Source organism: Parasteatoda tepidariorum, chromosome 3, assembly GCF_043381705.1.
Source record: "Parasteatoda tepidariorum isolate YZ-2023 chromosome 3, CAS_Ptep_4.0, whole genome shotgun sequence".
Classification (NCBI taxonomy): Eukaryota; Metazoa; Arthropoda; class Arachnida; order Araneae; family Theridiidae; genus Parasteatoda; species Parasteatoda tepidariorum.
The window spans coordinates 4,783,603-4,806,226 of record NC_092206.1 but is presented as its reverse complement, the minus strand read 5'-3'; the positions used below and the strand labels follow the sequence as shown (position 1 = coordinate 4,806,226).

The 22,624-nt window shown below is 33.9% G+C and overlaps 1 protein-coding gene across 1 annotated transcript in view; it reads right to left on the bottom strand.

Moving 5' to 3' along the window:
- LOC107451885 (adhesion G-protein coupled receptor G6) overlaps window positions 1-21,387 on the bottom strand; it is a 35,626-nt gene extending 14,239 nt beyond the window's left edge. The window contains exons 1-10 of the mRNA XM_043051129.2: window positions 21,256-21,387; window positions 15,550-15,837; window positions 14,488-14,671; window positions 13,784-13,965; window positions 11,758-11,862; window positions 9,830-9,954; window positions 7,243-7,365; window positions 6,193-6,293; window positions 4,264-4,669; window positions 1,515-1,661 (exon numbers count right to left, since the gene is read on the bottom strand). Of these exons, the coding sequence (XP_042907063.1) occupies window positions 1,515-1,661; window positions 4,264-4,669; window positions 6,193-6,293; window positions 7,243-7,365; window positions 9,830-9,954; window positions 11,758-11,862; window positions 13,784-13,965; window positions 14,488-14,671; window positions 15,550-15,837; window positions 21,256-21,307 (1,713 nt within the window). The 5' untranslated portion in view covers window positions 21,308-21,387. The remainder of the gene's footprint in view (window positions 1-1,514; window positions 1,662-4,263; window positions 4,670-6,192; window positions 6,294-7,242; window positions 7,366-9,829; window positions 9,955-11,757; window positions 11,863-13,783; window positions 13,966-14,487; window positions 14,672-15,549; window positions 15,838-21,255) is intronic.
- Window positions 21,388-22,624: the final 1,237 nt, after the last annotated feature.

Below are 22,624 nucleotides of genomic sequence, written 5' to 3'. Positions count from 1 at the left end.
TCAACAGCCACATTAACTTCTTTAAATGAAATGTTTATTTCCAGTCAAATTTGATTGGCAAATAGTATAAAAGATCTCGTACGCTTCTATTTCCCTTATGATTCTGTTAAGATCTATTAATGAGGGGCCTCCCTGGCCGAGCGGTATCGCCGGTCCAAACCCTCTGTTAAGCGTGGAGGTAGCGGGTTCGAATCCCGCCGTAACCCTGGATGTATTCTTTGTGATGTCTTTCTCTGAATTGTTCTATCTGTATTTTCTACTTGACAATGACTTATAAGCCTATATTGAGCACACAAGTCAGCAAATGTATGTAATTTCAATAAAATAATAAAAATCTATTAATGAACATAAATAATTTTGATTAGTAATAATTTTTTTAAAAAGATATCATTTAAAACGATAGTTATATTGCTACAACAAATTTGTTGACAAATATTTTACAATGACATTTGAATTCACATTTTGTCATGATACATGGCGTCTATATATTTGTCACACTCTACAGTAGATTGTATTTCATCCGACAAAAAATAATCTCCACCCCAGTCCAAATAATTCAAAATTTCACATTTTCTTAAAAATATTTTGCAATAACATTTGAATCCATATTTTGTTATGTGTCTAGTATTTGTGGTGTAACTATACCACTATGAATATTAAAATACCAATTCACTAGACACGCTAACTTGATTCGATCTTGAGGTAACTTTTGATAGAAGGTTGATGTAGTCGATAATTAATTCCCCTCATATTATTTGACACATGACGTTTATTGGAATAATAATCGTCGTACAGACAGCGGTTCATTGATCGAGTGACTTATCAGAAATTTATTATCCTGTCATCAAAAATAGGGTGTCGATACATAAACAACGGGTTAACTTATTCACCAAGATATAAGGGACGATCATATGAGAGTATCAAATTGAGTCATCAGTGAGATTATGAGCCAATAGAGTCAGAAAGGCTTGTCTCATATGTAGGGGTGATTGTGAGCCCAACTCAAAAATCCTGAAAGTTTCTTGAGTAAAATCATTAATGACGGAATTCAATAAATTATGTCTTTGTCAGTTTAAATCATTGATTTTTACACAACATGAAATTCTAAATAAATTATATGCAGCATAAATTAAAATTAATAATTTTGTATAAATTTACTTTTATATCTAATCATTATTCCACCAGAAAAATATTTACAAATGAAAGAGATGCCAAGTATAAATTCTAGTTCTAATATTTTTAAATAAAAATACACAAAAATTTTTATACATAAATGTTTTCGGGATCATGAATTTCAGGAAATTTCCGGATCGCGGTTAGCGAAAAATCCCGAAATCACGACTTTTTCCGGAGCACAATCATCTCTGCATATATACCGCGCAGAAAGGATCACGTGATTTTGGTCCCGAAGGAATTAATTGTTGTGGCACTTGATTGTAAAACTCCACATTATGATTTTTGTTAGCATATTAGACAAGACATAAACATTTTTTTAAAAAAAAATGTGAGATTACTAAAATGACAGAAAAGATAGAGAGATGATGACATTGGCAGTGATAAAAATCTTCTTCTAGACCGACATATTCGCACCCTTCCGTACTCCACTCTTCTTTTTTGACGTCATAATAGACACACGTTGGATGTTCCACTTCCACATCACCCTGGAAAGAGAGAGAAAAAATTCACTTTTAACACCTCGAATTGAAAAGAGTAAAGTGATTTAGTCCATCTATCTAAAGAGCTCCCTTCTGAAGCACTGTCGATGACCATGGTTACGATCTATATCAATTAGTGATAAATATTTCGACAGCAATTTTATCAAAATCTCCTCTCCGTGCTCTTTCCATAGCAGACTATCTCAGTTCTTTAGTCGTAACCGTCGTTGAACAGCCAACTCAATTTACAGTTTACGACTGCTAATGTTCAACTCTGTTGCCTTTTAATTTTGAACCAATACGGAAAACAAGGAAACTCCCGGATAACTCTGGAAACTCAGTATCCCCAGAGGTATTGATTTGTTATGGGAATATGGAGGACTTTGTGATCCGACAGATTTAACTTGCATCAGTCACCATTTACACCATTTACTAGTGTTCGGCCGGCGGGGATCAAACACACGACTTCTTGGACATGGGCCCAGTGCCCTACCATCCAGGTTATCCCGGCCCAGAAGTGATAGTTTAGTAAATTTAACATAAAATATTAAAAAGCAATTTTAAAACATTGCTCTTATTATTAACTAGCTGAATAAACTTTCTTCGCATAGGCTGGAAAAATAAGGGCAATAATTAACAACATGAAATCGTATGCAAAATGGCACAAACCATAACATTTACAAAGCTCAGATAAACGCATTTTTTTTGCTTAATTACCATTATTTGTTTCCCTTTTCGGTGACTTTACATTATTAGATAAAGCAAAATACGTTTTTAGAAGTCCAACTTATCAAAATAAAGATTAACACTATTCAGGGCTATTTAGCACAATGCTATTGTTCGCTGCCAATTTAAGACAGTTTTTTTTTAGTATGCCCGTTAAAAATGTGTCAAAAGACCAAAATATGGGATTCCTTTGGATTATTCATAGTCAAAATATTCACAGCCTTCGTACGCAACATTCATCCGATCTAGTACTGTCGCCTTCTCTAACTACGTGACTGGGAAGTCCTTCAGTTTGCAGCTTGTCTACCTATACAAAAACTACATTTCTAATTCCCTAGTATATATGACATGTTAACTCGATTCTATGTTGGGGTACCTTTTCATAGATGAAGGTTTGACATTAATACAGCTCTCACGATCGGCACTCAAAAGTACGGTGATCTTAATACAGCTCTTCCGCCCTTTCACAAACAGCAATGAATCATCTAGTGGTATCCATTCATCGAATTCTATCACAGCTATAATTCTGGTGGGGGAGTACTGTAGTCTGTCTACAACTACAAAAATACAATGCCAATTCACTAGCATATAGGACATGTAAACTTGATTTTATGTTGGGGTACCTTTTCATAGATGAAGGTTGACATTATCTATAACAATTCTCCCCACAAGTTCGTCTCTGCTCTTCTGCAAGAATGATGCCGTTCTAAGGATGTTGCACCAAAGTTGATGCAATTGGAAATAGTCAAAACTTACCACAGTACCAAATTTCAGAACCCAAGATTAAATCGTTCTGGAGCTATAAAAGAAACACACACGAATTCATTCCCTTTGTTTTTATTCCCTACGATTTAAAGGTTTAGCAGAAGAATAAAATTCTTGTTCTTGCAAGAACTCCCCTCGCCACAAAGTTTGAGACCGTCTGCTGCTATGGAAACAAGAATAGCTCATTTCAGGGAGGGTAGATTCTCTTCATATTAGGGCTAACACAAATATACCGAAGAAAAAGAGTCCATTTTCTCCAGCCGATCCGAGCTGAAACCTGTTCTAAGCAATGATCACACACCCCTAATTAAAATAATCTCGTTACCATAGTCACCGCCACGGGTCCAGATGAATGGCTAGGATAGTTCTTACTTTAGACAAACTATAAAAATGGGAACGTACTTAAAAATGGTAAGTTTGCGCTGCTTCTAAATAACATTTACACGCCCGTTTGACATCTAAGACTTACATGTAAAAGGGACAGTTAATTTAAATTTTAAATCATCTTTCTAATATACAGGGGTAATTGTGAGCCCAACTCAAAAGTTCTGAAAATTTCTTGAGTAAAATTATCAATGACGCATTTCACAAAATTAAAGTCTTTATGAATTTAAATCATTGATATTTTCAAAACATGAAACTCTAACTAAATTATATGCAGCATAATTTACATTTATAATTATATATAAGTTTAATTTTATTTCTAATCACACTTATTATTCTGCCAGAAAAAGTATTTACAATTGAAAGAGATGCCAAGTATAAATTCCAGTTCTAATATTTTTAATTAAAATATTCAAGCCTTTTTTTTAAAAACATAAATGTGAGCGATGATTTCTTGAAACTTCTGGACCTTGGATTTCCGAAAAGTCCCGGATTGAGGTTAGAGAAAAATCCGGAAAACCGGATTTTTTTTTCCCGAGCACAATCATCTCTGATTATAAAGAGGCACGCTATATCACATTAAATAGCTTTTTTGATATTTAATCAGTCTTTTTCGTTGAGAAATATCACTTTGTATTCATTTATTGAAGCAATTCCATTGGATTGGTTAACATGACATATAATGAATAATATATTTAGATAAAAAGGATTTTCTTTTTAAGTAGTTTCTTACCGTTCGAAAGTAAAGGTGTATGGGTGAAGAGAGGTTCCAAGCGCGTCCGCCAGAAAGTGACGCAAGAAGTACCGGAGAAGATAGAATTTTGTAATTTCTTTTCAGAAGAACTCCTTTCGGATTGGGAAACAGAATCCATTCTTTAAAGAAGACCATCTCAAGGTGGCAAGGAAAAGGCAAGTCTCTCTCCCTCTCCGACACTAAATCCTCAGGCAGGAAAAAGGCCGCCTCGCCCTTTATCTGCGTGCGATTCGTTAAGTATTCCACACTATCGTCCGAAATAATGGAGGCCCCAATCACGTGATCTTTCTCCGTGGACTTGACATAAGCTAGAATGTTCTTTTTCGATATCAAAACTAATTCTCTTCTCTCCGACCTCAGAACAGAATCGATGATCTTCAGAATTCTGGAACAATACAATATATTCTTACAGTTTAGTAACAGAGTAACATTTGGAGTTCATTTGGTAATCATCCACATTAACAGAGTATCTTAATACGCATCTAGATGCGTATTTCACTTCTCAAAAATTTTCTCCGGAGTGAAAATAATACTTGTAAATTTTTTCTCAAGATATTCAAATCGGATATTTTTCATTAGTTGCCAAACACGATTCACAACAAAATTATGGCAGGATAATTATTAAAAAGCACACGAACAAACATAAATTTTAATTTTTACGAGAAGGGAGGAAAAAGAAAGATAGCTTGGATTTACGATAAAATTGACACAAAGAAAACACGTCAAAAATTATTATTATTTGCACGATTCGTATTAAACAGATCGGGATTTTGAAATACACTTGGAAATCTGATCGAAACGATCGAAAAGTAAGTTGGATTAACTATGAAATAGACAATTTGAGATTAAAATTCGAAACTAAAGCATCATAATTTCGTATTATTAAAAATATTAAGATTTAAAAAATTATGGAAATTTGTAGGTAGGTCGGTACTTTATTTACGTCGCAATAGAGCTGCATAATGGGCTATTGGCGACTGTGTAGGAAACATCCCTGTGGATGATCCGAAGACATGCCATTGTAATTTTGATCCTCTGCAGAGGGGATGGCTGCCCTGCTTTGGTAGACCGACGACTTGCGCGTGAAGTCGAGCACTTTACACTAGAGCAGATTAACGAAGACTGATACCACCCACCCTCGGCCCCTACGCAGGGTGATCAAAGCGGTCACACATCCGTTTACTGACCGCAGCCAGTGATACTTGACTATTATGTAAAGAGACATCCTGTAAAATTATACACAATAGACATCCTGTAAAACTATAGAAAAAAATAAATAATTCAATGGAAAAAAATGATTTTTATTTAATTTTTGGAAACTTTAAACTTAGTCTAATTTATCAGTTGGTAGTGTAAAAAAAATTATGTGGAGCAATATTCTAGGGTAAATGTGTAATTTTGCGGGATTACCTTACTTACCATGTCAGTAAAAAAAAAGAAAAACTTTGTCATAAAATGGGGCTTATTACAACTCTAATCTCTGTCTTAAAGCGGACTTGTAGATTTTGGTATCACTGCCTACAATAAGCATCTGCTTGAAAGATATGCAGCGACATTTTTGAAATCCATCAAAGAGCAATCATGACTAATGTAATGCTAATAAGAAGTCTGCACTCTCTCGTTCGCTAGGAAACACGACAGTTGATTGGTTGTGAAAAAATACAAGTAATGTTGCATTACTTACACATTACTTAGGTCTATATTTAAAAGCAAAAATCCTTTTTGTAAACAACTTACTAAAGTTTTCACACGTTTTAAATCAGATTTTGTAAAACAATTTTCTAAAATATAAATTAAAAATTGTATACTAGGCCTTAAAAATGTTTTTCTCAGAAGAAAAGAGAGGCACATTATTAAAAAATTGAGCTTTCATCTTGTTTAAAAATATATTTAACAACAATTAATTACCTGGTAGTAAAACGAATCGTGTTTTTTGCTGATATTAGTTCAGTTTTTTGAGTATTAGCCAACATGCTATCGATGATCGAGAAAATTGTCGAAATAGTCTCCTACAATAAAAAGAACAAAAATTAATGGGCGCCCTTTATATTTATTTTTAGCACACTTATTAAATAACAAATTACTATTTTAATGACAAAGATAATCCCTGTAGAAGTCAGTAAGAGCAAGGAAGTTATTAAAATCATCCATAACCATTAGTTAACATAAGAATACGCATACTGCAAAAGGAAATTTGGAACTTTTCCGTCAGCCGGGAGAAAATGTCTCCAATTGTGAACCAACCGTGAGCCAAGTCGCCAAGCGAATCGAATGACAAGACATATACAGAATAAAAGTTGTAAACATTCAACTGTTATAAACAAATATATTTATTAATGGTAAGCAAAACAAGATCAACTATAAACAAAAATTAATGATTTGTAAACAAAACAGCAAATTTTTGAAAATAAAAATAATGCATTTATTAAAACAAAAATTAAGATGGAAGAAAGAAAGGAAAACGTGCTTCCTTTTGAATAAATTCAGAGAATATTGCACTTGAGCAAACTATCATTCCCCTTATGGTTGTAAGAAATTTGGCAGAATTTGGCACAAAGAAGAAATTCTCTTCCGATAATTAGTTTGCATTTTAATAATTTGAAGTATTTTGTTCAGCAATTGAAACTTCATGGTTTGTCTGAACTTACTTTGTCTTTCCTTTAAATTAGTAATAAAGGAAAAAGAGAATTTGCTACGAATATTTTCTTCCGCGGAATAGCCTCCTCTTAAGTTTGAAACTCAAATAAAATAGTTACTAAACTCTTTCATTGCATTTGTCTATCAATTAAAAGTTTCCCATCAGCTCCCAGAATAGTTTCCCAAAATCTTATATATATTGTTTTAACTATACTTTATTTTGATATTAAAGAGCTAGTTATTCAGCTGCCCTTGCACTTTTAAAAATATCTGCTGATATTTAGATTTCACTTTCTTAACATAAATGAAGAAGGAACTTACTTGTGACTGAAGAACTTTATTCGATAATCTTGTGAGAATGCCAGTTAAAATATGCAGGTCTGTGACGCTCAGGTGAGCACCTTCTAATACTTTTTCAATGTCTTCCGTTGTCTGTGTTGCACTCTAAAAAATAACAAATTTTTTTCTTCATTATTCAATTACAATAGATCATCACATAGAATTTTAAACTAAACATTTTTTTCCACATTTTAATAGAGTCACCTTCATTTGGATCAACGTTACAAAGTTATATATATATATATATATATATAAATATATATAGCATAATAAATAAAAACAAAAAAAGATGAAGAAAATTAAGAAAANTATACAGCGTGAAAGACCAGCTTAGACTGCTCATACACTGCAGAGTTTCTAACATTTTTAAAAAATTCTGAAACGATATTCTTAACTTTGTTGAATATTTTTACAGTTATAGTAAGAAAATGTAAGGCAAACAAATAAGTTTTCTTTTTCTAAAAATGATTATGCTTCCATGAATATTTAAGCTAGGTTTACGAAATTGGTCTCTTTGTATGTCAGTTTTACACAGGAATCTATTTTTTTTCCAGTTTTTTCTTTTTTCAATTTTTCTCCGAAAATAAAGTTTTAAAAAATTTTTCTAACCGTGAATATAATTGAGATAGATCAGATGTAACAAAAAAATTGCTTTTTGACAAAAATTTTATGCATGTTACATTATTTAGGGGGATGTTTCCATCAGCACTAGGAAGATGGACTCTCCTGAAAATAAGCAAGCAAGTAAAGACGTTTTTATTGAAAATAAATATTCTTCTCTAATATCTTCAATATAATATTTGGCTTAATTGGGAAAAGTATATTGAAATCACTACTAAGGGCTCTAAAAATGTCAGAACAATTTTTATTACCTAATTGCATTTCACCTTGAAAAATAACCTCTGATCACAAAACAGGTTTTATTCCCTCTAAAGTGATCACCGACATAAGTATTCATTAAGTGCAACTCCTTATTTTTTCACTTCATTTTCGACAAGGATCCCAAAATATATGTTCTGAGATTGGTCATTATGAAATTCACAACATTGTAGTGACACAAAAATAGATTCTGGAAAAAGCACATTCCATGTTCTTCCATGCATATTTTAAAGTCCTTGATTTTTAAAATCATTTGAGTCAGAAAAGCAAAGAAGGGATTAGAACATTATTATCAGGGTGCGTAACCAAATCTCTCTACAAAAAATAAGTTAAAATACTTTTTAATCACTCAAAAAATATTTTCAAGTACTATATTCGTTAACAAAATAATTTTCCAAGACTTTACATGATCATGATAAAATAACTAGTCTCTGACAAAGAACTCTTTTTTTTTTTGATTATGTTATCCACCGTAAAAAAAGATCGAGAGATTTTTCGGTTCGATTTCAGAGTGTGGAAAATGAAGTCTGACATTCAGAATATCTTGAGCAGAGTTGCACATGAGAGTGCAATAATCTCACTGAACCCTACTCAGTAGACGCACATGCGGACTCATTAGCGCTATCATATGGTTTGCGCTATCATACTTTTCGAACTGACTGTACGCCGAGATGGATTGTTGGTTGAATGAACTGTGAAAACTTAGAATAGAACAATGCGAAAACCCCGCTAATGCATAGTAAAAAAAAATTAAAAAAATTAATATTCTTCACCCGACTCATGTCATATTTACATTATTATCGATTATACCGACATCTGTGCTAACAATTTAGGGTGACAAGGACAATATAACACATTTTTTAAATATGTTAAATCAAAATTTTTTCGCATATGTATATGTTTTTAGAAAGTTTGACACCTGTCCAATAACTTGATATCAATATCAAAGTTCTCTAGTGAACCGAAAAAATATGAAAATTCATTAAAGTGTCCTCCAAATTACCACCTCAAATGCAGTACATATCAATAATTAGAAAGCAGAGGAGAGAAATACCTATAACCGAAATAGCTAATGGTTCACATAAAGTGTAGTCCAAAATGATGTTCTTAACCTGACTCACGTCATATTTGCATGATTATCGATTATAGCGACATATGTGCAAACAATCTAGGGTGACATGGATGATAATACATTAGCAAGCTACCTTTTTAAATAAACTGGTATAAAAGAATTTCAATACTTCCATTCTGGATTCTAACGATGACTAGTCATAGATTGGAAGTTTTTCAAGTTTGCACCGTTTCCCACTCACCTCTCTTTCCTCCTCTTCGTTACAATAGTTTCGACAAATTTTACTCTTTCCACATGGCAATACGTTTCCGTTAGAATATAGAATATACTTGCGTGGTAACCATGGTAACGGAAAGGGGGATACGGGGAAACTACGTAACCTTGAAATGCCTATCCTATTGATTGAGAATCCTAATGGGCATAATTTTTCTTCTTAATGTGTTATGAGAGTAATAAGAATATTTATTAAAGAAGGTCATTACAGAACACCTAGCGTAAATGTATGAAAGCTACGTGTTAAAAAATGACAACTTTTACTTCCTTCCCGGACTCCAGCTTGCTCTCATTGTCTTAAAAATTTTCAAATTCCATATTTTGTTTATAAAAATTAAAACTCACGTCTCGTATCTGCATAAGTTGAGAGGTGAGATTGCTGGGTTCCACATCACATTTTCCGGATTCCATTCCCCATCTTGCACCAGAGTAAAATGAACCAATGCACAACCGAGTGACAGCAAGGCCATCTATTGGGTCAAAACAGTATTAAACATTTCACATTAAAAACTAAATGCGTTATTATGCGTAATCACTGTTATTCTTCTCCATCAAATAAGTGTCCTCAGGCTAAGCTTACAATCTTTTCAGTAATTGTAAGCTTGAGCAATTTAAAAATATTGCTACCAATAATTTATCATTGATAAATGAGGACGCCATACCGCGGTAGACATTTTACGTCACAAATTCTCTTTTTCCTCCATAACTAATTTAAAATTATAAGTATAGAAAAAGTGAGTTCAGTCAAACTTAGAGTAAGCCATGAAATTTCAAATACCGAAAAGAAAATTTCAAAGTATCAAAATGAAACTAAATTATGAGAAGATAACTTAGGATTTCGAAATGGAGAAGTTTTCTTCCAATAATTTGTTTGCCCTTTGATATTTCAATATTTTTTTCCAACAATTGAAACTACATAGCTAAACTCTTGGTTAGTCTGAACTCACTTTTTCTTTCTTTTAAAATTTAAAATAGTATAATGAGGGTGCAGAAGAATTTGCGACAAAAAGTTTCTCTCTTCGTATGGCGTCCTCTTAAGTACTAACACTAATTTAATTCACATAAATTTGAATACATTTAATTTAGCTTGAATTGCAAACTAGCGATATCAGAAATCAGATAAAACGAAACACGTTTTATCTTTGTTCATTTTTAAAACATTCAGTTTTCTCTAAACGGATCGACAAAACAATATGGATTGCAGGCTCCCCCCCCCTCCACAGAGATCCACAGATCTCAAATAACAGTAAAAGTTTACAGCTCTTTATTCAGATTTCAACCAATCTAGTCTTTTTTAATACATTATAAAAATATCAGTGAAAAAATAAGAGATTTACATTTTTAAAATCACATACAGAAGGATGAACTTTTTTTATATTTCCGATATGAATAAACCTATAACAAGCCCGATGAAGATAATATACTGAGATCTCGAAAATTAAAGCAGAAGTACATGATTTTAATAGGTGGAAAACAAGATTTTTGGGATGAGATTCAAGGGTCACAGGTTCGAGTATTAAATTAATTTGTGTGTCCAAGATGAGGAGCAAGGAAACTAAGAACGAAATATTTAAAGTTATAGATAAGATAAAAAAATATATCCTACAAAAACTAAACTAAAATAATCAACTGGAAATACATTTAGGCACCCAATTATGTTTTCAAAGTGATCCAACCAAACCTTCAAGCTGAAGTGGCTTTACCATAGCATAAAATATTTTATGTAAAAAGCAAATTGCTGGAAACGGATGTTGTTGTTGTTCATTTACGTCGCACTAGAGCTGCACAATGGGCTATTGGCGACGGTCTGGGAAAATATCCCCGGGGATGATCCGAAGACGTGCCATCACAATTTCGATCATCGGCAGAGAGGATGGCTCCCCTACTTTAGTTGCTCAGTGACTTGTGACTAACACTTTAAGGTAGATCAGACAAAAGAAGATCGAAACCCAAAAGGTCTTCTTTTGTCTGTTTCGTTAGACGGGTTCCTTTCGCAAGCTGATCAACCCGTCTACCAGCAGCTTGATCTTGGTGATCTACTGGGAACCGTGTCTTACGATCAGTACGACTTTGAAACCAAACTGAGTCAGGACAGGAATTACAGGCACGTGATGATTGGCTCGTTGCAGCTCATGGTAATTTCCCGTTTATCGCCGCATGATGGGATTTCAGAAATGGTGTAAAGTTTTTATTCAGGTCTGTGGCAGCAGAGGACTTTAATCATCATGTAAATGGGATGTCAGAAGACTGTCAGAATGATAATGACAACTTACTTTTAGATGAGCAGCTTTCTTCGGGGATGGCAATCTCTCCCCTATAGGCATAAGGCCACGAAATGTTTTTCGGAGTATCGACCATTACTTCCGAATAGCAGCCAACTGTAAAAGTGACAAAAATCTACATTCATTTTCATTAATTTTGGAACAGTTTCATATAGTTATTTTAGTTAGCATTATTAGGAACTGTTTAGAGAAGGAATTTCACAAGATCACTACATAAATGATATCACAATGATTTAAGCATGCTCATTGTGGAAACTATTGAATAAGAACGAATTTAGATTTTTTCCCTTATCAAATGCGTTAAAGTACACTCATGTCCATAAATTAAGGATAATTCAGAATCACACGGAAATCAAACTCTAAAATTAAAATTTCACCTGTATGCAAATTACAGGAAACCACTAGATGACGCTGGTAGTATGTCACAATGACGAGAGTGTAAGAGAGGGGTAAATAAGGAATGGTGGCAAAGAAGTAAAATTGTTCACAAGCGCTTTAAAAGCCTTTCAGTGCAATAACCGCATAGTTATGGCACAAAGGAAGCATTTGGATGATTTTTTACGTGGCAGAATCATCGGACGACTGGAATGTGGACGTACCCAGCTGGAAGTATCCGAGGAACTTGGAATCACCCAGAGTGTCATCTCCAGGCTTTGGCAACGATTCCAAGATGATGGTAATGTGAGTAGACGTTACAGCACAGGTCGCCCCCGAGTTACAACGCTGAATGAAGACCGGTATTTGGCAGTTACTGCCAAAAGAAACAGACGGAGCACAGCATCAGACCTGTCTCGTCAGCTCTCTTCAGCTACCGGTACGACAGTTTCAAGGCAGACCGTGTACAGACGCTTAGGGCACATTGGTCTATATGCTCGTAGGCCTGTCAGATGTGTTCCACTTACCGCAACTCACTGTCGCCTGCGATTAGCCTGGAGTAGAGAGCATGCATTGTGGACACCGCAACAGTGGTCTTGTGTGATGTTTTCCGACGAGTCCAGGTTTAGTTTGCAGTCTGATTCTCGCCGGACTTTCATATGGAGAGCGCCAGGTACCCGTTACCACCAAGACAACACCATTGAACGACACCGTTACGGTGGTGCAGGATGGCTCGTTTGGGGAGGAATTATTCTTGGTTCCAGAACTGACCTGCATGTTCAGAGTGTAACGATGACAGGCCACATCTATAGGGATGTCATTCTGGAACAACATGTACGTTTGTTTCGGGGCGCCATGGGTGCTGAATTTCTGTTTATGGACGACAACGCCCGTCCTCACCGTGCAAACATTGTAGACGAATGCCTTCAATCGGAGGATATCACCCGTATGGATTGGCCAGCATACTCACCGGACTTGAATCCAATAGAGCATGTGTGGGATATGCTTGGCCGACGAATTGCAGCCCGTCAACCCCCTCCCACCTGTCTACCGGACTTTCGGAGGGCATTGCTTGATGAGTGGTGTAATATTCCCCAAGATCAGATTGATAATTTGATACTCAGCATGCCTAGGCGTTGTACGGCCTGTATTGCATCGTCCGGGAGACATACTCCGTATTAACCATCATACTAACCATGTTATACTGTTTTTTGTAAATAGGTTCTTTTTTGAAATTTGCTCCAGGGAGTAAAAATCGCAATTTTTATTAATTATGTCAAACATATAGCATCTTTTTTGCTCTTTACCTTTTGTTTAATACATAGACTTTACAAATAAGTCAAATTTGTTTGGCTTCTGTCTCTTTCTGTGCCTGAACTTCATTATCCTTAATTTATGGACATGAGTGTATTTATTGGTATATAATGTTATTTAGGTGCTTTCAAAAATCGAGAAAATAGATAAAAGCAGAATTTTTTATTATTAACATATGCCCTACAAAAATTTGATTTTACAAAGCAGCGTTTTAATAAAAGGATGGGTTTCAGCATGTTTTGATTTTGCAATGTTTTTAAAAAGCGGCTGGCTTTATAATTCAAGAATTTAATTAGTGGCCGTTGATATTGAATGAAATAGAACTAACGTGTGCTCCTCAGAACAATATCTTCTATCTTTCGATTCTCCATCCACTCCTCGTTACTGCTGCTGATGTTATCCAGGATATGATCTAGTTCCTCCTCATCTTCCATCAACTCCTCCTGATCTCGCTTCCTCGGATTCAACACTTGGCGGGAATAGACAAAGAAACTTACTTCGACTCCTTTCCTATTTCGAAACAAAGAGAGTTAGCATTGTCGTCACCATTCTTAACACAGTAAACTGATATCTGCTATAAGTCAAGTGTAAGGTGTTACTAGCCTTCCTCTATTATGATAAAATTTATTTATTTTGAAGGAAAAAACATTTATCTGCTGTATAAGTCTGCAAGAATATAACCTCATTTCCTTTTTATAAATTTAACCGTTTATTCTCATAATGTAATATATCGGCGATCACCGCCTAAAATATTTTCTTCTTAATAATATATATATATCAAATTTAAAAAAAATTTATACATCTCAAGAACTATTCAACAGAATTCGTTAAAAATTTTTAATGGATTCCGAGTGAAAATGTGTAAATACTAAGAAATTTTAAATACAGAATGCAGTATTTCTATAGAATAACTAATGGTCAGAGAATGAAATGGTTAAGACATAAGAGGTGATTTGAACGGTGACATTGGAGTGTAAAATAGTTCAAATTTTGAAAAGGGAGGGGAGGAATTATTGAAAAAGATTTACTTACGGTCTGATTTTAATATCTCTAACGTAGGTATTGGGTTTAGGTAAAAACCCAAAAAGAATGTTCTCCATTTCTAGTTCGTAATCTTGTTTTAATTTTTCTGAATTTTCTCCTCCTTTGAAGACTTGAGAGGAAAGAATTTTGCCCGTGTAAGTATTCACTGTTCTGCTCTCCGTGGTATTCACTTCTGAAAAATCAAATGTATCATTTTTCTCAGATTAGAGCTCTTACAGTTATAGGGCAAAATTAGGATATTTCTTAACCAGCCACTGTTAAAAACATGTGGTTGCTTTTTCAAAAATTTAAAAATATGAACTATTATTAAAAATAGAACGATATTACTCGCGATCGCAATGGCCTACACGTGGCGTAGAGCAGAACTCTCTACCTATGGCGACACTTCGCATGTTTTCACCATTAGCGTGTGGAGAGTCATAGAAGAAGGAAGTACGTCAGTTTCTGTTTCGATTTTCACATAGATTAAAATCTTTTAAATTATGGGAAACTATATGGGACTGAAAACTACATTAAATTTAGTTCTAAAAGAAATCATCATGAATGTTTAAAAAATATTTTTGTTAATTAAAACCGAAAAATATTAAGAAAAGGAAAAATATCGTAGTACATGCCTATACAACTGAAAAGAGGAAGAGAGGGAAGGGAGAAGGACCAAAGGCATGGAACCGGTCTTCTCCCCAGATGGCGATTTCGAGCGTTGTGATCGCCTATTAAGGTAAAGAATTTTTTAAGCATTTTTTTAAATTGGTAAAAGCTACAGGGTTCATTTCTAAAATGTAAGAAAAATTTCCTGATCTCTCCAAATAGGTTTACGTAAATGTTAGCATTGTATATTGGCGATCGAACTCTCTACCTATGGCAACACTTCGCTTGCTTTTACCATTAGAGTGTGGACAATCATCGGAAAAGGAAATACTCGTACATTAGTGACGTCTTGACTTTCAAACAGATTAAGTTAAGAAATTATATGGAACTCAAAATTGCATTAAACATAGTTTTTACAGAAAGCGTTGTGGAAATATGAAAAGACATTGAAAATGAACTTACTTTTGATGGTGAAAAGGTATTTATGGACAATGGATGGAACGTCTGTTTCGCACCAGAAGTACCCTTGTAATGTAAGGGGATTTATACCCTCTGAGGAAGAAGAGAGGGAATACATGTGATTGGAAAGAGAGGAGGCCGATCCGTTCCTCAGGAGGATATAGTCTTTGAACCAAAGGACACGGCTGTAGTTCTTGTGATTGGCATGACAGGTGAATACGGGCAGAGCAACCTGCATGCCCTGTGAGGAGACTATATTATGGGATGACACGGTCACTTCTGTGGCCCTCACTAAAAATGAACACCAGTCATTTATTAAAAGAAAAAATAATAAACTTCAATTTTTTTTTATGAACAGTTGGATGTTTTTTTTTTTAAAGGCATAATAATAATAAGAGCTAATAATATTTCTGAAATGGAGCATGAAAGGAAATAGCCTTGAACGCGTACGCCGAATTCACTATAATTTTAATGTTCATCATGGATTAATTGAGGCATAAAGAGAAAAATCCTGAAAATTTTATGTGTAAAAAATCGATATCAAGATATTAATTTATAAATCATACATGTTTCAGATTTAAAATTTCTTGAAATAAGATTTATAATAATTAAATTAATGAATTAAAAAATTTAGATTTCTTAAATTAAAATTTAAGAAAAATCTTAGTTCGTACAAGAATTGCGATATTAGATTTCATAATCACGTGACTAGGAATCGTGATATTGGATTTTAAAGTCACGCGAATAGAAATCGCGATATTGGATTTTAAAATCCCAAAGAATAGAATTCGCGATATTGGATTTTAAAATAATAGGATATCACATATAAATACGGTAATCGATGTTTGATATCTCAAACGCGTGAATACAAGTTGCAATATTGGGTTTTAAAAACGCGTGAATAAGAATTGTGACATCGGATTTTAGATTCGTGTCAATACGAATCGTGTTCTATACTGGAGGCGTCACTACTTCCAAAAAATGAATCAAGGGAAGGTATTACTTACCTTGCTGTGTTGTTCTGAATGATTAGAAGCAGTAAGACCAACCTTACTCTTTTGTTTGGCATACAATATATTTAACAATAAATATCTAAGTACGAATGAAGACCAAGCTAATTAACATTTTAGTGTAATTTAATAAGCATAACGATAAAAGATGAACAACAAAAGTAGATGAGTAACGAAAAAGAGAAAAGCTCCAAGCGCTTGTATCAAGTGACCGTTCACATTCAAACTGTTCATAAAAGTTATTGAGTCTTATTCGTATTCGCTAGGGGGCTCTCACATCTTTCTTTGTTGTTGTTGTTGTTAATTTACCTCGCACTAGAGCTGCACAATGGGCTATTGGCGACGGTGTGGGAAACATCCCGGAGGATGATCCGAAGACATGCCATCAAAATTTTGATCCTCTGCGGAGGGGATGGCACCCCCGCTTCGGTAGCCCGACGACCTGCGCGCGAAGTCGAGCACTTTACGGTAGCACAGTTTAACGAGGACCAATACCGCACACCCTCGGTCCCTACGCAGACTGATCCAAGTGGTCACCCACCCGCACACTGACCGTAGCCAGTGATGCTTGACTTCGGTGATCTGCTGGGAACCGTGTCTTAACGATCAGTCCACTGCGGGACTTGACATTTTTCGATGAGGTTGCAACAAATCGCGTTACAGGATTTTGAAGATTCGTTAATACGAATCGCGATATTGGATTTTAAAAACGCGTGGATACCAATCGCGATATTGGATTTTTAAATCGCATGAATACAAATCGCAACGTGTAAATTAGGTAAATACAGAAAATAATGCTTGGTATTTAAATCACGTCAATAAGCTGATTCCGGCGCAGTTTCAAATATTCAAAAAGGCGAAAATCTTCCAAGATCATATGTATATAAACATCTCGTTAGCGGGATTAGCGAAAGTTTCAAAATTAAAATTTTGGATTTGTAGAATTCCGTAAAAACTTCATCGGATTAAAAATTTTTGATTAGCGAAAGTCCTAGAACCAATGGTCTTGTGAAACGCGGAATTCCACGATATTCCCAAAAAATTCATATGCATTGCTCTTAATTTTTCGACGACGTGGAAGGGTGATACGGAAAACCCGGAATTCCGGGATATACCAATATTATAATCCCCCTGGTTTAAACCACAACCAAACTTTTCATTACTGTTTAAAACTAATTTGCAAGAGTTTCAAAGTGCCCCCCTTCGGTTTTCATGATGAAGTCAACTGATATTTTGTTACAAGAAGTTATTTACGGGTGAGTTCCTACCAACAGGCCTGACCTTTAAAAGTCGTACCTTAAAAGGAGTTGAGGGTTATTAATGGTCATTTTTATCACCCCTTAAATGAAAGAGGTTTGCCTTTTGATCAACATATGACCCTGTTGAGGTGTGAAAAGGAGCAGACAATAAAGGGGTGGAAGAATTTTCCTTCCTTTTGGACGTTTTATAAGGTTTTGCAGACACCGTTGTTTCAAAGTAACGAAAAATTCGTTTTATTCGAATTCAGTGAACAAGATGGTCATTTTTGTGTCAATAAATGCCTTCAGTCTTGGAGCAACTTTATGGATAACGTATAGTTTGTCTACGGTAAAAACGCCCCCCGCCACAAAATCTGCGGCCGTTTGCTGCTATCGAAACAAGAATGGCGCATTTTAGGAAGGGTAGCTTCTCTTTACTCTAAAGCTAACACAATAGACCGATAAAAAAGATTCCCTTTCTCTCGCCGACTCGAGTCAAAACCTGCCCCAAACAGTGACCCCACACTCCCACTGGAAATAGTTATACCTCGTTACCATAGTCACCCACCGCCACGGGTCCAGACGAATGGCTAGGGGAGTTCTTACTTTATACAAACTGTAAAACAACCTTTCACAATTGCGATTAAATAGTCAATACCTCAGAGTTTTTTCAAACTTTGGTGGCAAAGAAAAATATTTCATTGTAAATTTTGCTTAAAAGTTATTCTTTATCACCCTTGTGTTTGTGGTATCTGCAAAAAATAGCACTGAATGACTATTGATAAATGATAGGATTTTGGATAGGATAAATGATAGGATAAATGATAACATGCAATCCTAACATTTCGAGATGTAGACCTTAAATATGCTTATTAATTACAGCAGATGATAGCTTAAATTACGAAATCAGACACAATTTGTTTTTGTAGTAACGTAGCTAGTTCTACTACTAATTATCAAATTTTGGGTATTTTGAAAATAAATACTATCATTTATTTAAATCCAAGTTCTTTTTGTTATTCTCTCGCTTTTTAAAAAAAAATTTGTGCACAAAGTGCTCAAGTTAAAACCAATATCACTCTTAATCACTTTTGGTCTTATGATCGAATTTTTACGAAACTGGTAACGATTAATATTAGTTCACCGAATCAGCACGGAACATACTATCTCTGAATAAACATACTTTTTTTCTACTGATTTGATTTTTTGATTACCGAAATATGGGCATATCCGGAAGATATGATTCCTACAGTTTAGTCAGGAAAGCAGTCGAAAATTTTATTTCCCTTTTTACTGCCCTACCTTGCGAAAAATTTAATGAAATTTGTCGAATTTGTAAGATATACAAATTTTTGTATCATTTAAAGCTATGTAATTTTAAGTGACAAAATACGAAATTTGAAAGAAAATGATAGAAGTTTTCTGGAAAATAAAGTTTTAAAAATATGGCTCAGGTGTTATTTTACCGATTTCGCTCAAATTTTGAATTTTTCATTTACAATTGCATAGCTTGTAATCATTGAATTATTTGTATATGTTACGATGAAACCTTTTTCGGACCTTTATTAAATAAAATAATAAAAAAAAACTATAAAATACTATTTTTACAATAAATTATTTTTTAATTAACGAATTTTATAATTATGTGCAAAAATGTTTTGATTCGCTTTAAAACTTTCCCACATATAGCGAAAAAAGCATTAAATGAATATAACATTAAAGGGTCCTAACTTTCGACTGCCCCTGCCAAAATTAACGGGACCAAATTTTCCACATTGCGGCTGCTTCCCGTATTTTAATGCTATTTATTCTGCAAAAGAACGTTTTTGTGATCTTTTCTGTAACTCAGTGTTTCCCAAACTTATGACTTTTGTGTACCCTTTCTAAATTTTTCGCAACGCTGTGTAGGGTAAACCAACCAGTGAAGGAACATTTCATATATATTGATTAAAAATAAGAATTTGAAAGTTTTTAATTAGATTGATTGGTAACAATAGCTTACTGCCAAACAATAGGAAGTCATCTAGCAATGCTTTGGATTACCTGGTCACATAGACTTCTGTGGAAAAAATTTTAAATTTATTATTATCTCTGCAACACCTTGTTTCTTTAAAAAAATTTTAAGGTGAGTGTTTGTACTTATATGTTTGAAATGGAATTAATTGCATGTAATAGTTTTATTTTTCTCACTGTGAAAATAAGAATTCAAAATATAGTTATTGAAGTTACGTTTTATTTTTTTAAGCGTCATAGCATAATCAAGTACTGAGATAAGGGGGTGTTTATTCACTGGATCACGAAATGATGAAAAACCAGTGAAGGAACAAGTGTTCCTTTACTGGGTTTTTTCTAAGTTAATGAAAATGAAACAAAAACTTTAATTTTCTTGTACCTTTAGTGATGTTGGATCAAAAGTATGTTAAAAATACAAAAAGCAACTTCTAACCAGTGAAGGAACAGGCATGTTCCTTTACTGGGTATAGATTTCCCAGTGAATGAACAGTATGTGCTAATATGTTGACACTTTACTTTTCAATTCATGATTACAAAAAAAAGTTAAAATTTGCCAAGTATTTGTATGTAATAATTTGAAGAATAGTCTTGTTTTTAGATATTTGTATGGCATATAAATTCATAAAAAACATTTAAAAATAACCAAAATTAAGTGTGCCTTTATAGGGAAATTTTGTGTTCCTTCACTGGTAAGAGCTGTTCCTTCACTTGGTCTTCTTACTACTTGTTATTTGAACCTCCAAAACTTTAAAACAATATTATGTAAGTTCTCAATTTTTTTTTTACATAATTTGCAATTAGTAGCAAATATGTTGACACTGTCATTTAACTAAAGTTACGAATTTTGAAATTAATATGATCTTTTAAAAGGCAAGCGAAGCTTAAGTATTCCTTCACTGGTTAGTTTACCCTACCACTAATAAAAAATGAATGTACTTTTAGCTGTAAAAAAATTGCACAAAAGTTACAAATCACAACTGGCTGTTGACACCACTAATTATTAACTGTTAACTCTGTAAAAAAATAGCCAATAGAAAAATACGTAATCGTAAATTTTTATGGCTGGCTTTGTTTTTAAACAAAATTTTTTGAAATTTTCGTTTGTTGCAAGATCTTTCACATAAGAACGCTTACCCCCGCTAAACTATTCTCGTACCACTGGGGGTACCCATACCACTTTTTGGGAAACACTGCTGTAACTTATAGTTAGCATTAATTAAATTGAGGTCACCCTTAAGATTGGCACTTTGTTTCCGATAATTCGAACAAAAGTTATTTTAAGTCATATCTTTTTATTTTTTATTTTATTTTGTGCCCAGTACCCCTTTTTTATTATTTGAATTAGTTGTAAAACAAACTTCACGCAAAACCAAATGAAGAATTATTATTATAAATTTCTGTAAGAATATTAATCTTTTCAGTATATAATCACATTAACAGAAACTCACCATATTCATAAAGCAGAAACAATATCCATGATTCTTTCAAAATAGTTTTCATTGCGAAGCTGGAAAATAAGGGGGGGAAATTAGCATTGTTTACGAGGTTCTGACGCAATGTGAACTGAACAATTCAAACCGATCAGTTCATTTTAATTAATATTTGAAGATGGCTTATTAATATTAATTGTCTGAGCTCTTTGTAAGAGTTTGGAGTTGATTATAAATAAATAATAACTACATAGATGATTATGACTAATAGGACTGGGCGATAAATCGATGCATCGCAAAATATCGATTCTATGCAACCATCGCCGATCCGATGTTTGGATAGGCAATTTTACGAACCATCGGAAATTGTGATTTACTGAGATGTGTACGATATTTCCCGATGTATTATTGACATCGATGTCTACACGCTCAATGTTGAGTATTGTTCCCGATAGTACATCAATGTCTGCAAGCTCCATCGAGCAGCATTTTGCTGTGTAAGTGTGCAGTGATAGCCGTATCGAAGTTTTAATATCATTTGGAACTGATAATAACTGCAGTGTATCTACCACTACAAAAATACAATTCCAATTCACTAGTATATAAGACATGTTAACTCGATTCTATGTTGGGATACCTTTTCATAGATGAAGGTTGACATAGTCGATATCTGCTCTCCCCACAATAGAAATATAAGAAGAGACTCAACAGAACACGTCGCATTTTCCATTGTTCGAATTGAAGAAAACATACATTATAATTATTTGAATTACTTAAAAGAAGTTGAAAGTATTCAAAAAACGAAAACTAGAAAATGGTAGTTAACGTAAAAAGGATTTGGATTATCGCATCAAAATGCAGAAATATAGAACTTTTTTGAAGACAACAACGATGTATGCAGACCAATAGTATTGATTGAAAAGCAAGTGAAGGAACCGTATAATGCGAACTCCAATTGAAATAGTAATCTGTTTAAATGAAATTGGAGAGCTATCTCTGAATGATTTCAAAACTATAAAAAGTTAATTTGGTTCATTCAGATGCTTAAAAAAAAGTTAATACTTAGACGTTCAGTCCCTATTTGACTTTTATTGATTATACCTATTGATTAGGGGAGAGTGGTGTCAATTGTAACATTTTTTGCTTAACTATTTTTAACTAACAAAAAATCCAATATATTATTAGTATTAATTGACAGACGAGTAAAGTAGACTATCCTCTACTAGAAAAAAAATTAAATACCTGATTTTAAATATTATTATATTAGTTATTAACAATTTTTGACAGTCGTGCACTTGTTACAATTGTCCCCACTTACGGGGTCAATTGTAACAGTTCATAAATTCAACTAAAACATAGTTAATTATACATATTATCATAGTTGTGA